The sequence below is a fragment of the Neofelis nebulosa genome, chromosome 2 (genome assembly GCF_028018385.1).
Source record: "Neofelis nebulosa isolate mNeoNeb1 chromosome 2, mNeoNeb1.pri, whole genome shotgun sequence".
NCBI classification, from domain to species: Eukaryota; Metazoa; Chordata; class Mammalia; order Carnivora; family Felidae; genus Neofelis; species Neofelis nebulosa.
Window position 1 is genome coordinate 180419041 of NC_080783.1, and position 24814 is coordinate 180443854.

Genomic DNA, 24814 nt, shown 5'->3' on the forward strand with positions numbered 1-24814 from the left:
ACAGTACAAAAAATGGCCAATACCATTTCATATATGTGTGTGTGTGTGTGTGTGTGTGTGTGTGTATAGTTTTATGGATCTTGATAAAAACAGACATTTCTGAAAACATAAAACCACTTCCTTGAGAATTTTCAGAAATGAGATTCACCAAACTGCAGGAGCAGAAAAAACGTTAAGATTTAGAAACATCTCACTTTCCTGATGATGAATTTCAGAGCAGTTAGGTCACCTGCCCGAGATCACACAGTTAATGACACAGTCTGGACTAGGACCCAAGTTTCCTGACTTCCAGACGAGTGCTCTTTTTTTAAAAATTTGCTATACTATCTCTTATATGTCCTTAACCACTTGGAAGTATCCATAACCCTCTCTGCCCCACAATGTACCCCTTAGGGACAGTCAGAAGAACAGAATTCTGGACTATGTAGAATATTTAGAGCTACTGATGTAACAATGGATGAAACATTATGTCAAATAATGACTAGGCTAAAATTCATCTGAGGGTGGGGAGTAGAGAGGAAATACAAAAGAAGGAAATTCTGTAGACAATAATAAGAGAAGCACAAGAGGAAATATTATCCTCTTTTGTTATTTTATTACTGTTACTTTATTTTGTAGTTAAGTCCATATATTATATAAAACAGAACAGGAAAAATGAACAAATTTATAAAATAAATTGAAGTGTCTGGATGAAAAAAATACAAGAGCTTTGCCTTCTTGTCTATAGATCTCTTGATATGTTGTTGGTCTTGCACTTTAGATATCAAATAAAGATATCTAGCTTGAAACAAAAGCTGATATGCTACAAGGTTAAGCCACAGTTAGTTTGCTGGTAGGCCAGGAAATGACAGGTTTTCTAAATCTTATCCTTAAATATTGGCTATAACAAATGCTGATATGGCAAAATGCAAGCTTTTATCATCAGACAGCAAGAGGGAATCTTGAATTAATGAATGCAACTTACCTCCGAGTCTTCTGAAAGGAGGTGAAAAAATAAATACTGTATTTTACCAGTGTCCCCCCAAAAGCATTACTCTAAGCATGCAGGAGGATGCTGTGAGCAGCTACAACAGTAAGATCCAATCCAGAGGTAGGTTCAAGACCAATAGTAGGAGAGTGGTTGAAGAAATCCTCCTGGGGCCAGTACCATTTCATAGAATGACATTTTGTGCTGGGGAATGAGTCTATGGCCTATCTTGTTCTGACTCAAAAGAACATTCCTCATTTTAACCTTGCTGGAAACAGGTATTTTTGCACCTGCTATTAAGAACAGCTAGTATACAGGATAAGGCTGGCATAAAATTATTTAGCAAGCACATGCTAGCTATTCCAGTTTGAAATCTACCAAACTATAAAATTAACGGGGAAATAAAAAGTTGAAGATGGAGTTGTTGTTCCTCAAGATGGGGGAAAAATGTCTTACAAAAAGAGGGGATTAGGCACTCACTTAACTCTATATGGAGAACATCCTTCTCAGGCTAGGTAGAAGATGAGGAAGAGCATTACCAAAGGCTGACCAGGCCACTGGGAGACCAAAGGGAGAGGGAAAAAGGCATTTAGGAAGAAAGCTAGAAGAAAATCTTCTGGGTCTGACTAGTTAAGTGAATCTAAGGCAACCACACCAAAGATATGCTATCCACTATGCCAACATGGAGCTGGTGGCAAAATATCTCAAGACATTTTAAACCCAGAGAAATGTATGAAAAATACGTTAACCAAGCAAATTAACCAAACTTCCAAGGGTAAAATCTCCTCAGATCTGAAATCCAAGATACTCACTTTTCATTAATTCTCTGCATTATTAGAAAAAAATAAAAAGTAACAAATGTAAAGATCTGTTTTATTTCTACTGGGGGAAGAAGGAGGATAAATAGACTGTTTTCCAATTTGCTCTCCACTGTATACACACATACCCACACACATACATACACATACACACACCAAAAATACTCCAACAAAAAACAAAACAAAAAACTGAGAATCAAACACCAAAACACCCTCAAACTGCACCAATACTTCGTATTTTGACCAAAAGAATAGATCCTGGGAGGAAGTGCAAAATGCAAAATCAAATGACCGAAAAATGCTGAACAAACAGCATTATTAATATACAAAATATTTATATTACTGAACTAGTAACAGTTGATGTTCTCCATGTCTGTAAAACTTTGGAACCACATAGCTGATTTGTTAAATCTAGTCCATGCCAGCTTCCAAACACCAGAAAAAATTTTTTAGTTAGCTTCATTCTTCGATGCCTCATCAAAATTTTCTACGAGATCTGGAAAAAAATAAAAAAGGAAATGAGTAAAAGATACAAGAAAAAAAAAGTGGTAAATTAAATTCCTAACTTCTAACCCTAATAAAAACAAAATTGTTGCTACTAGAATTAGCCTGAAAACATACAGGACAAGAGGCAGAAATGAACTGGTGGCATTTCACTTATTAATAATGCTTCCTTTATCTGCTTTTTTTTTTTCTATCTCAAGCAGGCTCCACGCTGAGTGTGGAGCCCAACACAGGGCTCGATCCCACGACCCTGGGATCATGACCTGAGCTGGTATTAAGAGTTGTATGCTCAACCGACTGAGCCACCCAGGCGCCCCCCATTTATCTGTTTTTAAAACAGTAATCCTAACGAAATGTAAGTCTTTTTTTAGTCTATGCAAACTACTAAGGTGAACAGCATTTTTATGTGTCAATCATAATTCCCACAGAAATGTAACAATAACTAAGCAAATTTATAATTACAGTGATTCTAATTTAATAAACACAGGTAGCAGAGCTTTGTGTTACAATTTCTGATTCTAAGTTCTAAATGGGAGGGCTTTTTTTCTTTTTCATTAGATGTATCCATATTGTCGTGAATCAGTTTAAATTTATGAGCTTACCATCAACAAAAACTGAAACTCATTATACAATGAATTAAATGTGATAAACAGGCTGCTAAAAATCTTAAAACTAAAGAAATGTCACTTACCTGGAACATCATCATCCTCCTCATCAATGTCTTCTGGTTTTGGTGCTTTGCTATCCAACACTACGAAAAGTTTATTTTAAAATTAGTCCTGAAGAATAAAGGCCTTCATAGAACACTTGTAATATTTATTCTTTCTGTCTAAATCTTATATAGTTGTTTGGAAAAAGCTAAAGATTGTCTGATCTAATACCATATTTTTTACTTAATAGTAAAATCAAAACTTTAACTTCATTAGGCATATACTAAATATAGCTGGCAATTTCAATGGGTAGTCAAGGTAAAATTTATATGAAAAATGAAATAATTCAGGATGAGTTGGAATAAAAACACATTACAGTTAATTTATTCTTTAAATTCCATATGCTCCAAGTCAAAAGTCGATATTCAAGACCTTTTCCATCTCTTTCGGTGTAAGAAAGTATCTAGCTACTGAAATAACAGGCTCTTTGATTTTTAGGGGTGAGAAGACACATTTGAAACCAGGACTATCTTGGAAATTCAGAACTTATGGTTGCTGCACCTATAGAACAATCAACAATATTAAACAAAAATATAGTTCTGTAATAACAGTATCTTCTTGTCATTAGTCAGAAGCGAATAGTAAATATTGTCCATAAAATGTGGTCTGCAGATCCTGGCACCTTCCTTTTAGGTAATTACCTCTCATATCTGTATTACTACTGAAATGTATCTGAATATTCAGTATGCTACACTGCATAATTATTAAAGAAACAAACTCAAAAAATTATGAAACATATAAGCAAAGCAACATTTTTAAAAGTAAAATTTACATGCAAGCAAATCCTTCCAGTATAAAATGGAAAACCTTTTAAATCATTAGGTTCTTTAAACAGAGGTGGAGAAGGAAAGACACTAAACTGAAATACCTACCTTGCCGAGGGAACTGTTCAGCTAACTTCCTAAGACTTGTTAAGCTGTCAGCACCAAGCTGACTTAATATTCCAGGAAGCATTTCTGTGATTGGTTTGGCTTCTGCATGACCAGTAATTGCAAAGGTGTTAGCAGAAAGGGAAGCTTGGACTTTGGGATTGTTGAAATGGATAACTGTCCCATCATCTTTAATCATGTTCACCTGTATGATCACAGAAGCAAAATGTACATCACATATTTGGTACAACTAAAACAGTATCTGTTTAAATAACAATTTAGCCAATTACATTTGTTTTTTGTTTGTTTTTTTTTAACAATCCCAAGGTAGTAAGCAGTAGATATGGGTGGAAAAAGACCCTAATGACAAAGTAAAATGGTGCAGGTGGCACAGATTACATTTTATTATAGAATCTAGATTTTAAATTCAAAGACTTCTACTATGAAAAAGAAGTTTATGACCATATTTTAAAAATAATGGAAGTTATCAGCCAAGAACTGCCTTGTTAATGAAATTACCCAGTATCTTAATCAATTTACACTATCAAACTAAATTGGTACAGATACCATTTGGTGGGGTAGCATCTTACTTAGGCAACAGGTTGTAAAGGGGAAATGGCGTATGGTAAAAACAACCATGGAAGATCCATAAAGAGCATCAGAAATTTAATCAGGTGTTTCACTCCTTTGAACACTTAATAAATTTACAAAAATTTCAACTTGTTCTCACCATGTCATTCTGTGAAAAGGATTTTGTCAGTTCCTCTAACTCCTAAATGTAGCTTCTCAACAACCTTTAATAACCCTTGTAAATGTCAAAGAAGCTCTCCAAACTTGCCTGGCCACCTGAACATGCTTTATCAATTACCAGGAAATCTTTAAAACTATCCTCACATTCTTTCGGTAGCTTTCACCAACATGAATCAACTGTTTCAGATTTGATTTTATCCATTGCCTGGGACTTGCTGAAAAGGAAGGTTAAACATGTGCTATTTAAAATATTTTTCTCTCTCACTCATGTACTTTCTTATTTGTGTTTTAGTGGTGTTAAATTTGTATAAGTTAAAAGTGTAAATAATGTGATTCCACTATGTAGTTGATTCCACTTGGACAAGTTACCTTGGTGGTAACATGCTCATTATATAAAAAGGCTAGGAGAGTTAACTCTTGGCTAATTTAGAAGCATTTCATGATCTATCCAAAAACTACCCTTGTCACAATCAAGCAGAGATGCTGTGTATTCTCCATGGTCAGTGGAAGTGGGCTTTTCTTCCTCAAAGGTGATCATCACCACTGATAGCATCAGAAAGGAATGGGAACAAAGGGGCTTCTAAATTTCAGGAAAGACCTGGAACACAGAGAAAATAAAGGCATATCCCCTGGAAAATTATAACTAAGCTCCACAAATAATTTCCCAAATTTTCTCTGACAAAAATTACTATTTGAATTCTTTATCTTTCCCAGTATCAGTATTATACTTAAGGTTCCATTATGCATATTACACACAGTAAGCATTCAATCCAACTGTTCTGAACAAATACCATTATGAGTTTAAAATAATTTATACTGACTTTAGAAAAAGATAAAATTATATAGTTCTGAAGGTATAAGTTTAGGTAGAAAAGTTTTTAATGTTAAAGTGGCTGAAAATTTGGAAGAGGAACGGCTTGAGAAGGAGGTGGCACAGTGGATATGAAATGGGATGTTGTTCTGTATCTATCCTAGAATTACATAATTCTAGTATGGGAAATGAATAAAGATACCGTAGGACTCCATTTTCCAAATCAAGACCAAATCACATAATTTTAATAAAGGATTTCTACAATATTTCCAGGACTGAAAAGTCTGAAATATTAGCATTTGAGATATTTTTTATTTACAGATGTTAAAGTCATAAGAGATTTTGAAATCAATATTGTTCCAAAAGTCATGCCATATATTTGTTGAACTTAAGAGGTTTTCTAGTTCAAATCCCGTGAGAGAAATAAATACTAAAGGCAAGAGCTCTTGGCTAAGCAAATATTCAAAGATAAATAGTTACATGCAAACCTAGAACTTGAACCTGGGTTCCCAACTTTGTTTAGTTTCCTTCCTATGATGTCATTCTTTTATTTTTTTTAAATGTTTTTAAAGTTTTGCCTTTATTTTAATTCAAGTTAACATACAGTGTTATATTAGTTTCAGGTGTACAACATAGTGATTTAACATTTACATACATCACCTGGTGTCCATCATAGCAAGTGCCCTCCTTAATCCCCATCAACTATTTAACCCATCCCCCCATGCACCTCTCTAGTAACTATCAGTTTGCTCTCTATAGTTAAAAGTCTGTTTCTTGGTTGGCCTCTCTCCCTCTGCATGTGTCATTCTCATTCTTAAAATTGTTTATTTGCCTTTAAGAATTCAATTCTTTGGCCCCATGAAAGCTTGCCAGCAATTTATCTCAGAATATAGGCTAAGTGGAGAATGTAAAAGAAAACTGACACAGATATATGGATAATATATATCTTGCTAGCTACAAAACAAGAAGCTAACACAGGGCCAAAAAAAAAAAAAATCATGATTTTTCTTCTGTTCAAGCTTCTTTATCAAAGGCTAAATATTAAGTCATATCTTAGTAGTTTAAAATATGCTGAGTTTAGTGTGAAAAGCAGGATGAATTCCATCTCAGACTGTAAAACAGAAATAAATTTATAAATGGTTGTTTTAAATGGGGTTGCACAAAAGATGTAGCTTCATGAAGAGAAAGGTCCAGAAAGGGGTGAAGAATTTAGTTAAATTTTTTTAATGTTTTTATTTATTTAAAAAAAATTTTTTTTTCAACTTTTTTTTTTAATTTACTTTTGGGACAGAGAGAGAGCATGAACGGGGGAGGGGCAGAGAGAGAGGGAGACACAGAATCGGAAACAGGCTCCAGGCTCCGAGCCATCAGCCCAGAGCCTGACGCGGGGCTCGAACTCACAGACCGCGAGATCGTGACCTGGCTGAAGTCGGACGCTTAACCGACTGCGCCACCCAGGCGCCCCTGTTTTTATTTATTTTTTAGACAGAGAGAGACAGAGCATGAACAGGGGAGGGGCAGAGAGAGAGGGAGACACAGAATCTGAAGCAGGCTCCAGGCTCTGAGCTGTCAGCAAAGAGCCTGATGCGGGGCTCAAACTCATGAGATCTCAAACTGTGAGATCATGACCTGAGCCGAAGTCGGAAGCTCAACTGACTGAGCCACCCAGGCGCCCCAAGTTTAGTTAATTTTAGAATAGAAAATGAAGTACTTTAAGTTAAAGAAGGCCAAAATATTTTATTTCTATCTACCATTCCTTCCTCTCTACTGAGCAAATAACATGATTATATAAGGCTTCTAAACTCAAGCTATTAGAAACTATCAAAGGATGAATTGTTGGGTTGAGCAAGATCAGTTAGACACTTCCCCTACCCTTTTAGAAGCAAAAGAAGGGATTAAGGACCTTGTTAAATTCACAATACAAATTGTACACATTTCATAAGGAGACTTCACCTTTTCCAGTTACCACTGCTTAGTCAGAATAAGTCATACATAGTCTATATACAGTGTAAAAATAAGGAGCAGACAAGGAAACAAAGACTATTAAATTAGCTACTGTGCCAGCACTCAGGTCCCTTTTCAATCTAACAACCCCTTATGTCAAAATGTTTTTTCCACTTTAACAGGTAGTTTAAGGTAAAGGATGCTACTTGAGCTATGGAGGAAGTAGAATTTTCTTTTTTTTTGTTTATTTATTTTTGAGAGAGAGAGCATACAAGCGAGCAGGGGAGGTGCAAGGGGGGGGATGGGGAGTGGGACAGAGGATCTGAAGCAGGCTCTGTGCTGACAGCAGAGAGCCCAACACAGGGCTGGAACTCACAGTGAGATTACAACTGGAGCCAGAGCCGAAGTCAAACGCTTAACTGACTGAGCCACCCAGGCACCGGGTGGTGCTTGGACAGTACTGATGTGTCTTGTAGTTATTAAAAAATGGTCTCTCATGCCTAGTACATTTACATATGCTGTTTTTACTGTTTAGAACCTTTTTGTGCTTCTCCACCTTGCAAATTCTCATTTATCCAAGACTTGAGTCAGATGCTTCTTTGTGAAAATTTAAGGTTGTTTATGCACTTTCTGTACTTCATGGGTATTGCAATTATATGGAATTGTCTTGTAGGATAATTGTGTTTGCAAGTCTTTGACCTTACTAGAAGGTAAACATCTTGCCATCAGAGACCATGCCTTACTAGACATAGTATGCCCCTAAGTGTCCAATACATAATAGTCACTCACATTTGCCAAATGAATGAACACCTCCAATACAATTTCAAATCTTGGATACTGTCAGAATTAAACTCCCCAAATGCTAGATGAGGGGTCATCTCAAGTTTTATAAATAACTCCAGTAGTGGTCTTGATGAAAATGCCCAGAAACTGCTGAGCTGCATCTTTGGCTGGACTTTTCCCATTGTTCTGACTTTTCAGAATCAGCCTGAATGCCTGACAGAATTCAGGGGAATTTTAAGTCATTCCTAGCAACTGCTGGGTGGCCCCATTATGCTGCTATCAAAACCTTAACAACCCTTACCTTTGCTCACCTCTGAGTAGGGCACATATATTAATCACAGTAACCCTTCTAGCTGGTAAATTTGATGCTTTATTCCTACACAGCAGTAAATTGTTATGGCTCTAGGAGGCTCACAAAGTTATACTTGACTCTACATCTTTTTTTTTTTTTTTAATGTTTATTTATTTTTGAGACAGAGAGAGACAGAGCATGAATGGGGGAGGGTCACAGAGAGAAGGAGACACAGAATCTGAAACAGGCTCCAGGCTCTGAGCTGTCAGCACAGAGCCCGACGCGGGGCTCGAACCCACGAACTGTGAGATCATGACCTGAGCCGAAGTCGGACGCTTAACCGACTGAGCCACCCAGGCGCCCCTACTCTACATCTCTTAATGACAATTGCCCTCACAGTTCAGAAAGGAAGCTTAAATTCTTCCTTTTTTTTTTTTTTTGTATCCAAGTCCCCACTGGGTCAGGTAGTTCCACTTCTGAGAATTGACAATTGTCTTAAAAATCAAGTTTTTCTGCTACTCCTTCCTGTATGTAGTAGCATTTATGTATTTATTTTTAAGATTTTAATTTCAAGTCATTGCCACATGCAACATGGGGCTCAAACTCAGAACCCAGAGATCAAGAGTCGCATGCTTTACTGACTGAGCCAGCCAGCTGCCCCTGTAGTCGCATTTAAATGTTTATCAGGTAATTCACCCTTTATTGCCTTCCTCCTATATCTTAATAAGGTGAAATAGTAAACATTTTAAGAAGAGGACACACAAGTGTGGGGTTTTGTGAGGCTAAGGGATATACCAGTTTGAAGATTATGGGCTTGGGGCACACTCTCATAAATCAGTATCTTTCACATTCAATGCTTCTAAGCTCAGCACCTGCTTATTTCTAAAGCATAATATGAAGCATAACCTACTATTGTTGATATGAGCTAAAGCTAACAGCTGTCATTAAACTGTATGATAAGCTAGGATCATTTTCTCTTATGTTCTGGTGGCAAGAGTCTGATGAGATGGGATTCTCCACAGCTATGCTAGAGTAAGATGGCATAACCTTTTTGAAAAGCAATTTGGCAACATGGATGAAGAATTCTAAAATGTTCATGCTTGTTCAGCCAGTAACTACATTTCCAAGAATCTCTCTGAAGGAAATCAGAGATGAAGATACATATTATGTATATTGAAGTCCAACATACGGTTCTCTTATTATGAAAGCATTTAATGTACTATAAATTAAGAAATACTAAATTGTGGTATATCCATTTACTGAATATATGTAGACATCTACAGTGATGATTAAGAAGAGTTTTTTTTTTAATTTTTTTTTTTTTCAACGTTTTTTTATTTATTTTTGGGACAGAGAGAGACAGAGCATGAACGGGGGAGGGGCAGAGAGAGAGGGAGACACAGAATCGGAAACAGGCTCCAGGCTCCGAGCCATCAGCCCAGAGCCTGACGCGGGGCTCGAACTCACAGACCGCGAGATCGTGACCTGGCTGAAGTCGGACGCTTAACCGACTGCGCCACCCAGGCGCCCCAAGAAGAGTTTTTTAATGATATGAAACAATTTTTATGATATAATGCTACTTGGGAAAAAAAAGATTCCAAATTGTGCTTCCAGCTGTAGTCTCAAACATGTTAAAAATATATGCATATAAAGATGGGAAAGAAATGTAAAACTAATAGTAGTCCCTTCTGGGTAGTGGGATTATGATTGCATGTTAACGTTCTTCATATTTTCTATATACCTGTAATTTTCTACAATGATAATATATTTTCATATTGGAGGGGGGAAGCTATTTCAAAATCAGAAAATGTTCACCAACAGATGAATGGATATATGTGGTATTATCCAAACAATAGAATATTATTTGGCTATAAAAGGAGTGAAGTTCTGATACATGCTAAAATGTGGATGAACCTTGAAAACATTATGCTAAGTGAAGTAAGCCAGATACGAAAGGACAAATATTATATTACATGAAATAACTACAAGAGGCAAATCCACAGAGACAAAAAGTAGGTTAGAGGTTATCAGGGGCTGGGGAAGAGGGGATGGAAAGTTACTGCTTAATGAGTATAGAGTTTCTGTTTGGGATGATGAAAAATTCTGGAAATAAATAATGATGGTAGTTGAGTAACAGTGTGACTGTAATTAGTGCCACTGAACTGTACTTAAAAATGGTTAAAGTGGCAAATTTTATGTTATATTTTACCATAATAAAAAAAGTAGTAAAAAACAAAACACAAACCCAAAAAGCAGGATCTTAAAAGATAAAGTAAGGCTGCTATGGAATAAGGTGAATGGGACATGGTGCTTCCCTTTTACTCTCCGGTACTCAGAGCTGTCCACCAATTGGTATCTGAGGCTCTAGTTGGAGGGAGAAGAAATTGTAGTGTAGAGTCACCAATAACTTTAGGTCTTCCTTTGGTACAAGTGGTTCAGGAAAAGTAAGACTCAGGAAGAAGAAAATATAAACAGTAACACTTATGTGTACAATTACAAAATCTACATTTCTTAGCCTTATGCGTTCTCCTGAGCTCCAGTTTCCTATGACTACCTTTTTAAAAAAATTTTTTTTAAGTAATCTCTATGCCCAACGTGGGGCTTGAACTCACAACCCTGAGATCAAGCGTCACATGCTCCACCAACTGAGCCAGCCAGGTACCCCAATGGCTAACTTCTTGAGAACAATTCCATCTCAAATAATCAGTATCCCTTAAACTTAATAGACCCCAAACAAATCCATCATGGGAGCTAGCATGCTACAGACTATAAAATGATAAATAAACACAATCCCTGCTGTTAAGACTCTTATAATCTGGTGGGGGGGGGGGGAGGGGGGATGACACTAATTGGTGGTTAATAAGTAACCATTATATCCCACAATATGAGGTTGTCATAATAAACGTATTATAGCAGAGCAATTTAAGGTAAGGGCAGTGAAGTATAGAGAAAAGGGTTGATTAATTATGCCTGGAAAGACAGGAAAAGTTTCATAGAGGCAGAATTATATCCTAGGTACAAGAGAAGATGTCCTCTGAACATAAAACTCTACAAAGCAACTAGGCCATCTGAATCTGAAATTCAGATTTTTGGTGATGTTTCTTACAAAATAAATCTGATAAAATTAATCATTTCCAAGAAATGCAACAGATCCCACTGTTTGATAGATTTAGGTTATCAGATGAAGACAGGTCACTATATTCAACCAGAATACCAAATAAGAAGCACATCCAAATACCTTCAAATGTCATAGAATATAAACCATTTTTAGAAATTTAGTCCTGGGTTATAAATCTTTTGGAGTCTGCCTAGGAATTCCCTCCAAAAACCTGGTTATTTACTTGGTTTTTGTATGAGACAGTCTCTGACACTCCCCTGCCCCTTACTTTTTGACAGCTGTGTATTTCTTTTTGGTAACATGTAAAAGAGATCTATAGATGACTAATTTATTACACCAAATCAATAAACTAGTGAATACATAAAAGACAAGAGATTCATAATCCAAACAGTCCTTCAGTTTTTAAAGTTTCTGAAGACATAAATTAAGCTTTGAGGGGGGGAAAATCGCCAACACCAACAGCTTAGAAAGTAAGATTAAAACTTTACTTGGCAGAAGTACATTCCATGAGTTTTTGGAACCCACCGTCAATCTTCCTCTTCCCCACCCAACAAACTGAGTACTTTCTACTTGTTTGATGTTTTGAATGTCTAAGTACAGAAAACATAGTAATATTATTTTTGTTCTACAACAATGACAGTGGTGTCTTATCTTTTTGAAAGTTTTTATCTGCTTTTCTTAAACTGCCAAAAAACAAAAAGACAGCATATTCCTCACAGTTCAGCACTTTTTTTTTTTAATGTTTATTTTGAGAGAGAGAGAGAGAGAGAGAGAGAGAGAGAGAGAGAGAGAGAGAGAGAGGAAGAGGGAGAGAGAGAATCCCAAACAGGCTCTGTGCTCTCATCACAGAGTCTGACATGGGGCTCATTCTCATGACCACAAAATCAGGACCTGAGCCAAAATCCAGATCAGATACTTAACAGACTGAGCTGCCCAGGTGCCCCCTTGCATTGTTTTTATTTTAACAGTAAACTCTATAGTTTACTGTTTATGAGTTCAAGCCCTGCATTGGGCTCTGCGCTGACAGTGCAGAGGCTGCTCAGGATTCTCTCTCTGCCTGCCCTCATCCCCTCTGTCTCTCTTTTTCTCTCAAAATACATAAACTTCTTAAAAAATAATAATAAAGTAAAATCTACACCCAAAGTGGAGCTCGAGTCACACGCTCTACTGACTAAGCCAGCCAGGCACCCCGGAGTTCAGCACTTTGAAACAAGTTTCAAACATTGTTTGAAACTAAAGAAACTAAAGATAACAAAATTGTAATCAGTAATGTGTTTCTTCTATTCTAAGATATATTTTTTTCACATCTTTGTGTTTCTGAAAACTTCTGTACATGTTTTCATGTTTACATTGAATGCAGTAGTTTCTTTTCTCCCTCTGAAGAGCTGTTTTTAAACCCAGTATGTGTCATCATTTTGTTTAAAAAATTTTCTTGAAAAAAAACTCTACTTTAAATATAGTAACAAAAAACATGATGTTTGAGGCAAACCATGTTATATATAGTATACTAGATATTCCTACACAAAATCTGCAAAGTGTTATATAAAGTACAAATATCTTAGTTCTCAAAAAATCAATTTTAGAAAGAGGGAGAAGTACGAAAAAAGTAAAACTCCTTCCCATCTTAGGTTCAAATACTCAGAAATTTTATACCTGTTACCTTGCATTGTTAATTGTTTTTATACATATTTTCTCTGTATAATTAGTCTGTGAGGGCTGGAATACATCTCTCTCTCTCTTCTCTCTCTCTCTCTCTCTCACACACACACACACACACACACACACACACACACAGGGTGGGGTGCAATGAAAGTAGTAATGCTTATTATGTAGCATTAATTTTCTGTGAAATGTTTTGGAGCTATGACTCCTCAAAAGGTTAGAATTGCATCAGTAGTACCAACAAAAAGGAATTCACACTGCAGTTTAATAAATGCTATAATGAAAGTATATTATATAAAAGTATATTATGTAAAATAAAAGTATGTTACGAAGGCACATAGGAAAGGCATCTAACCCTTCTTTACACAAGTGTATATGGGTGCTAACAAGAAGGTTTCTGGAAGAAATAATGTCTGCATTAAGACCTGAAAAAAAGAGAAACAGCAATGTCCTTGGAAATACTGTTGGGGATTTATCTGTTATGGTGTAACTCATGAATTCTCCATGGTAGGTGCTCAATTACAGGACATAAGGTGGGAAGGGGGTGGGTGTTGATGGACAGGGAGATAGGAGGAGAGGAAAAGGCCAAGAGTGGATATAAGAAAGTACAACTAAAAAGACCAAAAGCAGGATAAATTGATGAACAGAATGAACTCTGGTTTTAACACACTTTAGTTCAAATCTGGAATCCAATACTTACTAGCTATGTGATCTTGGGCAGGTACCTAACTCTGTCTCAGCTTTCTCATCTGTAGCCAACAACAACCGATTCAAAGAGATATTGTGAAGCTGAAATGGGATAATTTGTATTTGTCTAGTTAACCAATTAGTTTCCCTACTAGATCATAATAAGTTCCACTACTGCCTAGCAAGTCCTTGGCAAAATGTTTGGCACACAGATGTTCACTAAGTGTTGACTATCATTAAATATTTTATTAAGAAAATTTCAACTGCAGTAATACCATCAACTCAGCACAGCATTAACAAGTTTAGCTGTATACTGAAAAAATCAAAACTGTTAGTTGACTGATTTCCTTATTTTATTATAGAACATTTATAAAATTAATGCTATCCAGCCATGAAAAGTTTTATTAATTATAAGAACCATAAAGTGTCCCAAATCTGAACAAAAACAAACATTTAGAAAAACATGCCCTTGAGGGTGCCTGGGTGGCTCAGTCAGTTAAGCATCTGACTCTAGATTTCAGCTCAGGTCACGATCTCATGGTTTGTGGGATGTAGCCCTGCATCAGGCTCTGGACAGTATGGAGACTGCTTGGGATTCACTCTCTCCCTCTCTCTCTGCCCCTCCCCTGCTCACACTCTCTCTCTCAAAATAAACTTAAAAAAAAAAAAAAAAAAAAAAAAGACAAACATGCCCTTGGAGATATTACATAGTTAAATCTATACATCATGGCGGTATAAATGGAATCTTTTCCTCTCTAAAGAGTTATTTTTCAACCAAGGGTGACTTTGTCCCCCAGGGAATATGACAAAGTCTGAAGATATTTTTGGTTGTCATAACTGGGGGGAGGGTTTGGGGGGGGCTTACTGGTATCTAATGGGTATAGGCCAGGGATGCTGCTAAACATCCTCCAATGCACAGGACAGTTCCCTCAATAAAGAATTGTCTGATTTAAAATATCAGTAGTGCTGAAGTGGTGGGGTGGGGTGGGTGGTAGTTGGAGAGTAGAAATGTAGGCGAAGATGGAAGACTGCCAAAACACTTATAAATTCAAGTTGTTTAGGTTTAACATTATTAGAGTTATTGTCTATTATTGCAGCTTATTGTGTATTTTTTTTTTAGAAAAAAAGACAGCAAGCTGGGGAGAGGGGCAGAAGGAGAGAGAATCTTTTTTTTTTTCATTAAAAAATTTTTTTATACATTTATTTTTGAGAGAGAGAGACAAAGCATGAGTGGGGGAGGGGCAGAGAGAGAGGGAGACACAGAATCCAAAGCAGGCTCCAGGCTCCAAGCTGTCAGCACAGAGCCCAACGTGGGGCTCGAACCCACAAACCATGAGATCATGACCTGAGCTGAAGTCGGATGCTCCACCAACTGAGCCACCCAGGTGCCCCTAGGAGAGAATCTTAAGCAGATTCCATGCTCAGTGCGGAGCCTGACGTGGGCCTTGATCTCACAACTGTAAGATCATGACCTGAGCCGAAATCAAGAGTTGGATGCTTAACCAACTGAGCCACCGAGGCACCCCACAAATTGTTCTTTTTTACCAAGCTTTAGATTTTTTAAGAGAGGCTGAGATTTTTTTTTCTCTCATATATACCCCAGATAAAGAGAATGATCTCTCTGAAAATTATTTTAGGTCAATAAAGATATATAAAAGTTTTCAATAACTCAGAAGGAAAAATGCATATAAAATGCTTAATTTCAAGACTTGCAAATGAAGTTCTTATCTTTATCAGAGTAAGAATGCACAGGCACATCAAGCTAAAAGGAAAAAAGATACATGTGGCTTACATTTTCTACTACTTCAGTATACTAATTTTGAAAGTACAATGCAGAATTAAATAGTGTAGTAATATTTATTCATACATGCATATTAGAAGGAACATGTGGCCATTTCACTGCCTTTTCTTTGGTACTCTGCTATTTCTTAGTGATCCTTGACTCCACATTATTTCTGATCTGTTTTACAGCACGTGTGCATTAACAATCTGTTAAAAATTGTGGGGTGGTACCATACAAAGTAATGATATCATTAAGTATAATTTAAACATTCAATGTAATTTATGGCAGTGAAAATTTAAACATTGATTACTATGGGAAATGAATCATCAGGCAGAAGTGACTCTAGATGGTAACAGATCACAAATAGTTGATGTTATCATCATTTTTCTTGAGTATCTTTTGAAATAACATCAGTCTTTGGTTTCATATGAGAAAAGCAGTATCACCAACATATAATAAAATGATTTAAAAAATGTAGCCAATAATTTCTGGAAAGGGTCTAATAAGAAATCCAATCCATGAAAGGCTATTAACTAGAGCTTCTTGGCTGAGGTAATTAAAGAGATACTGTTGAGTAGAAAGGTGCTCTTATGGGAAAAAAGTCCACCTTATTTGAAGAAATCTTGGAGTTTCTTTATTTCTATATTATTAGAAAAAAATGTTACTTTGCATGAAAATTCAAGAGCAGTTCCATAATTTTGTCATATGTGCAAATTCTGAGTCCAAAAAGTATGATGAATTCCTTAACCGTCCACTAAAATTATTTTTTTACAATCAGCCATTTTTATACAATCGGCAAATTCAACAGCTAGTTCTTCAAAGCTACCTGAGTGACAACATCAGATTCTTCTAAGCTGATATTTTACATTCAAAAAGTGTGGATATTTGTGAATGTGCCATATGTCCACACAATTTAACAATTTACAAAATGACCGTACCTCTTCAATACCAGCTATATTATTCACAGCCAGTTTTTTTAGAGAACTCTGAAGTTTTTTGTCATCAGCTGTAGCTGTTCTATGTACCACCTTCTTCTTTCTGCGAGCTGTACCCTGAAAAATAACCAAACAGAAGTGTTAAGATGCTTGCATCTGGTAACCGCAGTCACATGACTTCCTATTCTAATTAAAATCCATGTAAGAAATTGCTGACTTAATAGTAACAACTAAGAAGACTTTTCAGAATTGTGATTGTCAACCTAACCCAGATTTCTGAGGGTCAGTTCTAGCCAGTTCTTATTCTCTAAATATCCATTTATCATTTCAATGTTTCAAAAGTTTTCTAATAAAAATAATTTATAACTTCAAGGTAATTTAGTGTTTTATAACAACTTCCAAACATTACAAGGAATGTTTTTTTTACAGTACCTACCACCCCCTGACAATAAAATTAAGTCTAAAGATATTCTGAAATTTTGAAGATTCTGACATAATTAAGCATCAAATTTCTACTATATGACTGTTGTAGATTCCTAGAATCTAGGAATGAAAAAGACAAAGTTCTTACTTCAAGGAGCATACATGAGAGGGAAAAGTCAATAAATACATAAACAAATCAGATCCTTTCAAATGGGATAAGGGTAGTAAGGGAAAAAAAACAGTGATAAGAATATTTATTGGGTGAGGGCAAAGCACTATTTTATTAGAATGTTCAGTGAAGAGGTGACATTATGAGCTGAGACCCATGGGAAGATCTAGGGGAAGAGTGATTCAAGCAGAATGAAACAAGAGTGAACCTATTGTTTCTACAGAGAGAAAGCAGGTCAGTTATGGCTAGAGCAGAATGAACAAAGGAGGAGGAGGAAAATGCAATCAGAAAGACAGGCAAGGGCCAAATCATGTAGCCTAGAATGCCATGGGCAGCAGGTGGATTTTATTCTGATTGCAATAGGAAGGTTTTAAGCATGGGAATGATTTGATCTCATTTATGATTTTTATTATGATTTTTACAGATGACTGAAGTTGCTGTAGAAAATGGACTACAATGAGATCAATCAGGAAGCTACTGTAGCAGTCTTGACGAGAGATGAGGGTTCTGGCAATGGAGATGGTGAGATCTTAGACTGTCAGAAGAACCAACATACTAATAGACTGGATGTGGGATATGAGGAAAAAAGGAATCTAGAATGATGCTTAGAAATTTGGCCTGAGCAAATAGGTTGAAAATTACATTATTCACAAAGACAGAAAGAGCTCATTTCTAAATGGATACTTCGAAACTCTTAATATAGATTTCCATTGAAAAGTTATTCAAAATAATGGATTGAATTCCTGGGCCAATTTACAAAAATGTAACCTACAGCAAAAATAAAACATTACCAAAAGAAGCCTACGTCTTGAGGGCTAAATCTTTCTGACACCTGGCAGGAGTAAGGGGAAAGGAAGAGAGATTTCATTCTCTGGGTAGTTCCCGCAGTACTCAGGGAACCAGCCTTATACAGTAGGCAGAGACTACCGTCTCAGCAATGCTGATGGGAGTGAAAGAGAGCTCTGTGAGTAGCAGCAGAGGATGTGACAAAATCCAGTTGCTGGAGGATGGACTAGGGGGACTATTTTCATAGATCCTCGTTTATTTGTGAAACATTCCTGACTCAGGGAAAGCTCAATCGCTTGCTCAAATGATCCTCAGTACCTCAAATTCAATATGTCTAAAAGCTTACCAGTCCACCAAACTATTCTTCCTAGATTTGTAGCTGGTAGTACCACCATATATTTAGTCTTTAAAACCAGAAATCTGGGGGTCATCCCTCCTCTGTATTCTGAGTCATGTCAATTCCAACTCCTAAATTTGTGTTCCATATACTACAGCAGCAGCCTTTCAATCGTTCTCCTCTATGCCAGACTTCTATTTCATTTCCATTTTCCATGTTGCTAGCACCTACCTTTCTAAAATGACTATTCTTCTTAAAATCCTTCAATAGTTGCCCCTTGCCTATAGGATAAAATCCTAACCTCCTTAATATGGCATATAAGACTATGATATAACCTTGACTTACCTGGTTGTTTAGTTTCCTATCATTCTTTATCCATTGGATAGTCTAAACTCTAACTGTACCAAACTAAAACAAGCCATTCCATTAAGCACTATGTTATCTCAGCATCTTAGGTGCCTTTGCATGTATGAGAATAACAATCCCCTCGTCACCTCACACCCTCACCCTCACCAGTCTACCTAGTGATAAATTCTTGTTTGTTTTCCAAATCTCGGCTCAGTGATGACTTCCTTGTCCCTCCTAGGCAAAAGCACCTTGTACTTCATTTTAACATTTACTACCCAGTAGTGTAACTGTGAGCACGTCTCTCTTCCAAGCTTAGCTATGTCAAGAGGAGAAAACCCTGACTAGGTTATCTAGTATGTGCCAAGCACATAGTAGGTACTCAGTAAACTAGTTAAATGAATGAATGTATGAACCATCTGGTTTAAAATCTGTAACAGTGAGGTGCTGCATCAAGCTCTTCCAGGTATATTCTATGGTTCCTGAATATCCCTAGTTTTTTCATTTGTACATTGCATTAGACTTGATGCTACCATGTGACTACTTTAGTTACATGAGTATGTTAATATGACTCCAGAGTCCTATACCTGTGTCACTATGGAAGAAGGAGAAAGTACTAGTCACTTCTTTCCTTCCCCTTTTATCTCCATTCTTAGGAGTTGTGGTAATCATCAAAGTAAATGACAGGTAGAGTTGCTACATAGTGTCCTACCTACCACCTTCCAGGTCTGAACTAAGTACTATTTCTTTTCCTTTTACAAATATTGTACTAGGCAGAGATAAGGGCAGAGTATTCTCCTTAAGCCTGGGGCAAGAGCTGAAGGGAATCAAAGATTCTCAGAACAAGCTTTTCTTTGGGCTTCAAAATACATGGAATAAGAATGTTCATGCTTATATTGACCAACAAAGAACAGACAGGAATTTGGGAGGAAAACCCAGCAATGAAAAAAGTATAATCAGTCTGAGCATCTCCAGTTAAACCACTTATAAGCCTAACTGTACAAATAGGTGTATCCAGTCAAGATAAGGTAACCTCAACATCTGGGATGCCCTGTAAATGAGTCTAACATAATAACAGCTCTCATTTATTAAGTATCTATTCTGTGCCAGATAGGTGTTTTATAAGTACTACTCTAATATTTAGATGTATCTTATGCAGGATTTTTTCTATTTTGCACATGCGAAAATGGAAGCTTAACAAGGTTGGGTAACTTGTTCATGTCACATAACTACCAGATGTTAAGAGGATTCAAACAAAGGTGGCTATTAACATTGCACCACCAGAGAGAGAAGTCTTCTAGTTACCTATATTAAATCTAGACAAGTTTTTTCAAATTGGAATGTGGTTTGATCTTGATTATTGAAAAGATTTTAGATTTTCAATGACCACAAATCCAAAATAATACTACTTTCTGATAATACATTTTCCTATCAATTTTTCTTATGCCACACTCACCTTGCCCCCTATCCGGACCTGAGCCTGAAGTTTGGCTAACTTTTCTTGATTCATGCTGTTGGTAAATCTAGGGGGGGAAAAATACATTTGTTAAAATCACTGTTTTACCAAAATAAAATAACTGTTTATGCAACAGTACCTTCTGGTTCACTAGGCTTGCAATAGGCATTACCACTGTGATCATATTAATACTGTCTATATAGTCTTAATAAATATTAATAACTTGTTCTCGCTTCATAAACCAGATATTAAGAGAATGAAAATTAAATAAAACCACCAGGGAGTCAAATACACAAACATAAAATAGAATAGGATTCAAAGTTACCTATTTGAGGATCCCTCCTCAAATGCATAATTCAGTTCTTGGGTATTCAGTAAAACCTAACCAATTAGAAAATCTCTATAGACAAGCCAGTTTTTCCCCCAAAGGTTTTTACAACAGAGAGCAGTTACCAAATGTTACCAGCACAACCTTTAAGTAGATTTTTTTCTCTCAAATAATAAATGAGCCATAAATAACCTTGTGCCCATAAATAGAAAACAAAAAAAAAAAAAAAAAGAAGAAGAAGAAAAAGCAGGACAAAGAAGAAATTCAACAATAGGCTCTCTAGCTGTCAAGATATGAGGGAGTCACATCTTCTATTCAAGGTCAGATGGTATGTTAATAACAGGAGAGAGCCAGATTTTCAGACATTAAGCACTTCAGCAGCCCTTTCCACAGAGTTCATTCAATACCTTGCACTGATATAGTATGTCAGACTTGTCAAGATATTCTTGCACACTGGGTAAAATTCCTCACTGCACAATTTGACAAAAACATCTCTGCTACATTAATACTAAATTTTTGTGAGTGCTTAGTAGGGAGAAGAGTCTTAGAAATAGCTTTTTTAAGGCCAATTTTGATTTTGAAAACTCTTAAGAAAATTATACAGCCATAAAACCTAATCTGGTCAGTGATATTCCTGACTAGAGAAAAAAAGTTAAGTTTATAATGGGTTGTAACATTCCACACTATATAAACAAATAAAAGCCAAGGTTAAAAGTCTTGTTTTACTTGTTCTGTGGAACAACAGATCATTACCAAGATGTGAGAGAGGGAATAAAGGCTGTTCTCAAACCTTTTTTGGCCAATTCTCTAACCTCTTTATAATTATCATTCACATGAAAAAGATAATGTCTTCATTTAAGAGATGAAAGAGAATAAAGATTATATAAGTACTAATTGTTCTGTTTTCTGACACTACTGGAGCACTAACCTGTGTGTGTGTGTGTGTGTATGTGTATGTATATATATATATATATACATACACATACATACATGCATGCTTCAAGGCCAAATAAAGTCCAGTTCCCAAATAACATTCAGAATTTATAGTTCCTCAATCTTTACTCAGCACTGTATCACAATGCTCAAGCAGCTAAAAACACGCTGTTACAGGAGGAGTACAAAGCCAGAAGGCTTAGGTGTAGGTCAATCTCAACTCTGCCAGACTTAATTAAATTTGCTGATGCAAATCCCAATGTCTATACTCAATATCCATAGAAGAGGACCAATATTCACTTTTCTCAAAGGAATGTGGCCATGAAAGTATAGTGAACTTAGTATAGAGCCTAAGGAATTTTTTTTTTACAAAAAAGGGAGGAAGTGAAAATATTAGAACTAGATACAATGTAAACCTTAGGGGCTCTTCTGCATTTTGAAGTAACAATCCCCAGGAGAAGAGATGGAAAACAAGAGAATGAAGTCAAGATAAAGAGTCTTGACTTGTTTGAAACAAAAGCAAAAACAAAATTAACTCTTTACATCAATGTGTTGATGAAAGAACAGATTTCCATTCCAGGTAATCAGTGTAACAGAAAACTTGTTCCCAAGAATTATCTCAGAGAAAAAGCATTTTAGGGAGGTTCTCAAAGGGGAAGGGGAGAAAGAAAGATGGTCCTTTGTCTATTAGCAGGTTGGGGTATGTGGAATTGAAGGAGAAAAGAGGACTGGACTCAGTCTATGAGAGATGAGGTGTTAAGCTCAGAATCTGGACTAGACCTCGAAGATCACCTGGCTTAATTCCCTATTCTTCGACCAACCTTTACTTCATTGTACCCATTATTCCTGTCTTGTATGTGAGGCCATCTCAAATACCTGCAAGCAGCAGCGGGTATAAAAAAATTATGAACAAATAAAACAGTTCACCTCCCTCCTAATTTAACAGATTTGGAAATGAAGGTCCAGAAGGGACAAGTCACTTCCTAGACCCAAAAGGAAGAACTTCCTAAGAACATAAATTACTGCGTTCTTCCTTGGGGATCCTAGGATCGGTTAGCCCTTTACTCAAGGACTCAAGAAAAGTGTAAATAATGAGGTTCTGATCAATATTTATTGAGTGCCTAAGTTCCAAGCATTATGCTAGGCACTTTCTTTTTTTTTACACAGATAAAATAATTTCAATCCTTTGTCCTGACTTTTTATTATGTGGGGTTCCTCTAACAGAGGCACAAGTTTTGTAATCAAAAGGATCAAGGTTCTACCCCTTAAGACTTCAGAAAGGTATTTTACTTTCTGAACTTGTGTTCGTTCTGTATTAGAAAAGGTTTAACACTACACAATTCACAGGGCTGTTTTAAAGGTTAAAGGTTAAGTTAACAAGCACAGGGTATGGCTCACAGTATATATTCAAAAACTGGTAACTATTGTTACCACTCCCGAAGGAACATCTATGGTATAAGTGAAAGAACGTGGGAACGGAAGTTGAAACCGCCATTCACTAGCTGTGTAACAGGGTGCCCGTCGGTCAATCATCTGTTTCCTGACAGCCTACTATGCATCAGGCAGTTTGATGGGGCTATCGAGATGGACAAGGCAATGTCTCAGAGAGGGAATCAGAATTGTAAATACTGCCATTGCGAGGTGAACAGAGCTGCAACGGAATTCAGTCCCAAGCGCTTGGGGGCCGGGGGCTGCTAACCTCAGTTTCCCTATCTGTAGAGTGGGACGATCAAACGAGATGACAACAGATAGGCTGTTGTCACAGCATTGTTGTTGTGAATAGAGTAACAGGAGAGAGGCGGGGGTAACCCGCCTCCTGGGACTGGATCTGGGAGGCAACACCGCGGGTCCCCGCTCGCCCCCATAGGGGGCGATGGTGCTGGGGACCTTCCCTCAGGTGCCGACCCCCAGCTGCGCCGCCGGTAACCGACAAGCCAAACCAGCCGCCTCCGCCCCCACTCGGCCCGCCACGGCGGAAGTGGCAGCCCGAATGGTTGGCGGGTGTCGGAAAAAGAGGGCGGGGGGAGACCGTGCGCAGCGGCCTATGGCCGTGGAGTGGCGGGACCGCCGGGGGTCTCACCTGAAGCAGGGAGGGTCCTCCAACAACAGCACGCGGCAAGAGCAAGATGGCTGCCTCAGTCGAGACAGAGAAAGACGACGGCAGCAGCGGCGGCGGGAGCGGGGCCCACGTGACACAACCGGCTCCGCCTCTCTTTCTCTCTCACCAGAGCAGCCTATCGTGGAGAGAGCATATACGAACTACAAAACCCAGCCTGCTCTGCGCCTACCAATAGAAATGCGGCAGGTGCAGGTGGCCGCACTGCATTCTGGAGCCTGCAGTCTCCCGAGGATTCCATTGTGCCTACAATTTTGTAAGGGTACTAATAAAAAAGAGGTGTGTATTTTTGTTTGAGGGTGTACTTTTGTCTCATGTCTTTCACTACTCATTAAGTACGCACTGTCGGAGTCAACTAGTGCGGACTCACTAGTGTATTGATTCAACTAGCTTCTACTGGGAGGAGAGACGGGAAATTTTACCGTTTGTTATGTAAATCAGAGGAAAACTTGAGGAGAAATACTCAACCAACAAAGTTTAAAAACAAGTCAAGTAGATTTAACCAGAAGAAGTTTTACGCTTTAAATGTCTGCAGTGACTTTTGTCCTCGTTCCCTGAAGATCTGGGTCAGTTTTGCAATAAGGGATTCGAAATTTGGTTTTCTGGGAGCTTGCATCGGTTGGTTGCATCATCCCAGAGTGGACGAATTGCGGCTGCAAGGAAAAATAAGGTCCAGCGCTGCTTCTCCAGCAGGAAGGGGCATTCTTGCAAGGCACGAGACAATACACTGCAGAACAGGTTTGCCAGGTCTCCTCGTGACCAGAGCAGGAACCTAAGAATGAAATCGCGTAGTCTAGGTTTTTGGGGTTTTTTTGTTTTGTTTTGTTTTGTTTGCGGAGGAGGAAAGGGGAGGCCAATGGGCAACGCGCCCACTGTAGGGAGCAGCTGACTTCACCGATCAATAATTCGCGTTGTGAATATTAAGTGCAGCGGTTCTTGGGGGGAGGGGCTAGCTTGCAGGCTGAGGCAACCAGCAACGGTTCTCTTGAGCCCTCTCCCCACCCCCACTATCTCGGCCCACCTTCTCCCTCTCAGTCTTCGGACTGAATATCCAGAATCGAGGGGAAGCAGGTCGCGCAGGAGAGCAATTCCCGCACCCTTCTACGTGATCTGCACCTTTAAACTTACTCCATCTCAAACCAGACCCCGGAGGCACCACCCACATCCGTCTAACATCACTTCCTTCACGGTTAGGAAAAAAAAATCTGGGAACGCGAGGGGTTGGGCTGAGCCGCACTTGGGGAACGGCACGGACCTTCTGCTAGGACTCTGGTCCTCCTCCGTCTGC

The 24814-nt window shown here is 37.7% G+C and overlaps 2 protein-coding genes across 5 annotated transcripts in view; one reads left to right on the top strand and one right to left on the bottom strand.

Annotated features, from left to right (window-relative positions):
- Nucleotides 1–552: 552 nt before the first annotated feature.
- BTF3L4 (basic transcription factor 3 like 4) lies at nucleotides 553–24654 on the bottom strand. 4 transcript variants are annotated; one of them, XM_058717412.1, is made up of 6 exons: nucleotides 24548–24654; nucleotides 20150–20216; nucleotides 16637–16750; nucleotides 3872–4073; nucleotides 2981–3040; nucleotides 553–2281 (listed from the first exon to the last, which is right to left on the bottom strand). In XM_058717412.1, the coding sequence occupies exons 2-6, from the start codon at nucleotides 20201–20203 to the stop codon at nucleotides 2235–2237; spliced, it is 477 nt and encodes a 158-aa protein (XP_058573395.1). In that variant the 5' UTR covers nucleotides 20204–20216; nucleotides 24548–24654; the 3' UTR covers nucleotides 553–2234. The 4 variants fall into 4 exon arrangements, with proteins under 4 accessions (XP_058573395.1, XP_058573393.1, XP_058573394.1 ...); XM_058717410.1 differs by lacking the exon at nucleotides 24548–24654 and adding an exon at nucleotides 23491–23607; XM_058717411.1 differs by lacking the exon at nucleotides 24548–24654 and adding an exon at nucleotides 23110–23218.
- RAB3B (RAB3B, member RAS oncogene family) overlaps nucleotides 24565–24814 on the top strand; it is a 116228-nt gene continuing 115978 nt past the window's right edge. The window contains exon 1 of the mRNA XM_058717406.1: nucleotides 24565–24715. The gene's annotated coding sequence lies outside the window, so the exon portion shown is untranslated. The remainder of the gene's footprint in view (nucleotides 24716–24814) is intronic.

Bases quoted from the DNA above. Each gene is read 5' to 3' on its own strand.
- BTF3L4 (XM_058717412.1), bottom strand. From the start codon at position 20,203: ATGAATCAAGAAAAGTTAGCCAAACTTCAGGCTCAGGTCCGGATAGGG. The intron at 16,751-20,149 runs GTGAGTGTGGCA...GTTATTTTTCAG, and splicing joins AGGTCCGGATAGGGGGCAAG to GGTACAGCTCGCAGAAAGAA. The intron at 3,041-3,871 runs GTAGGTATTTCA...AACTTTTCGTAG, and splicing joins TGAACAGTTCCCTCGGCAAG to TGTTGGATAGCAAAGCACCA.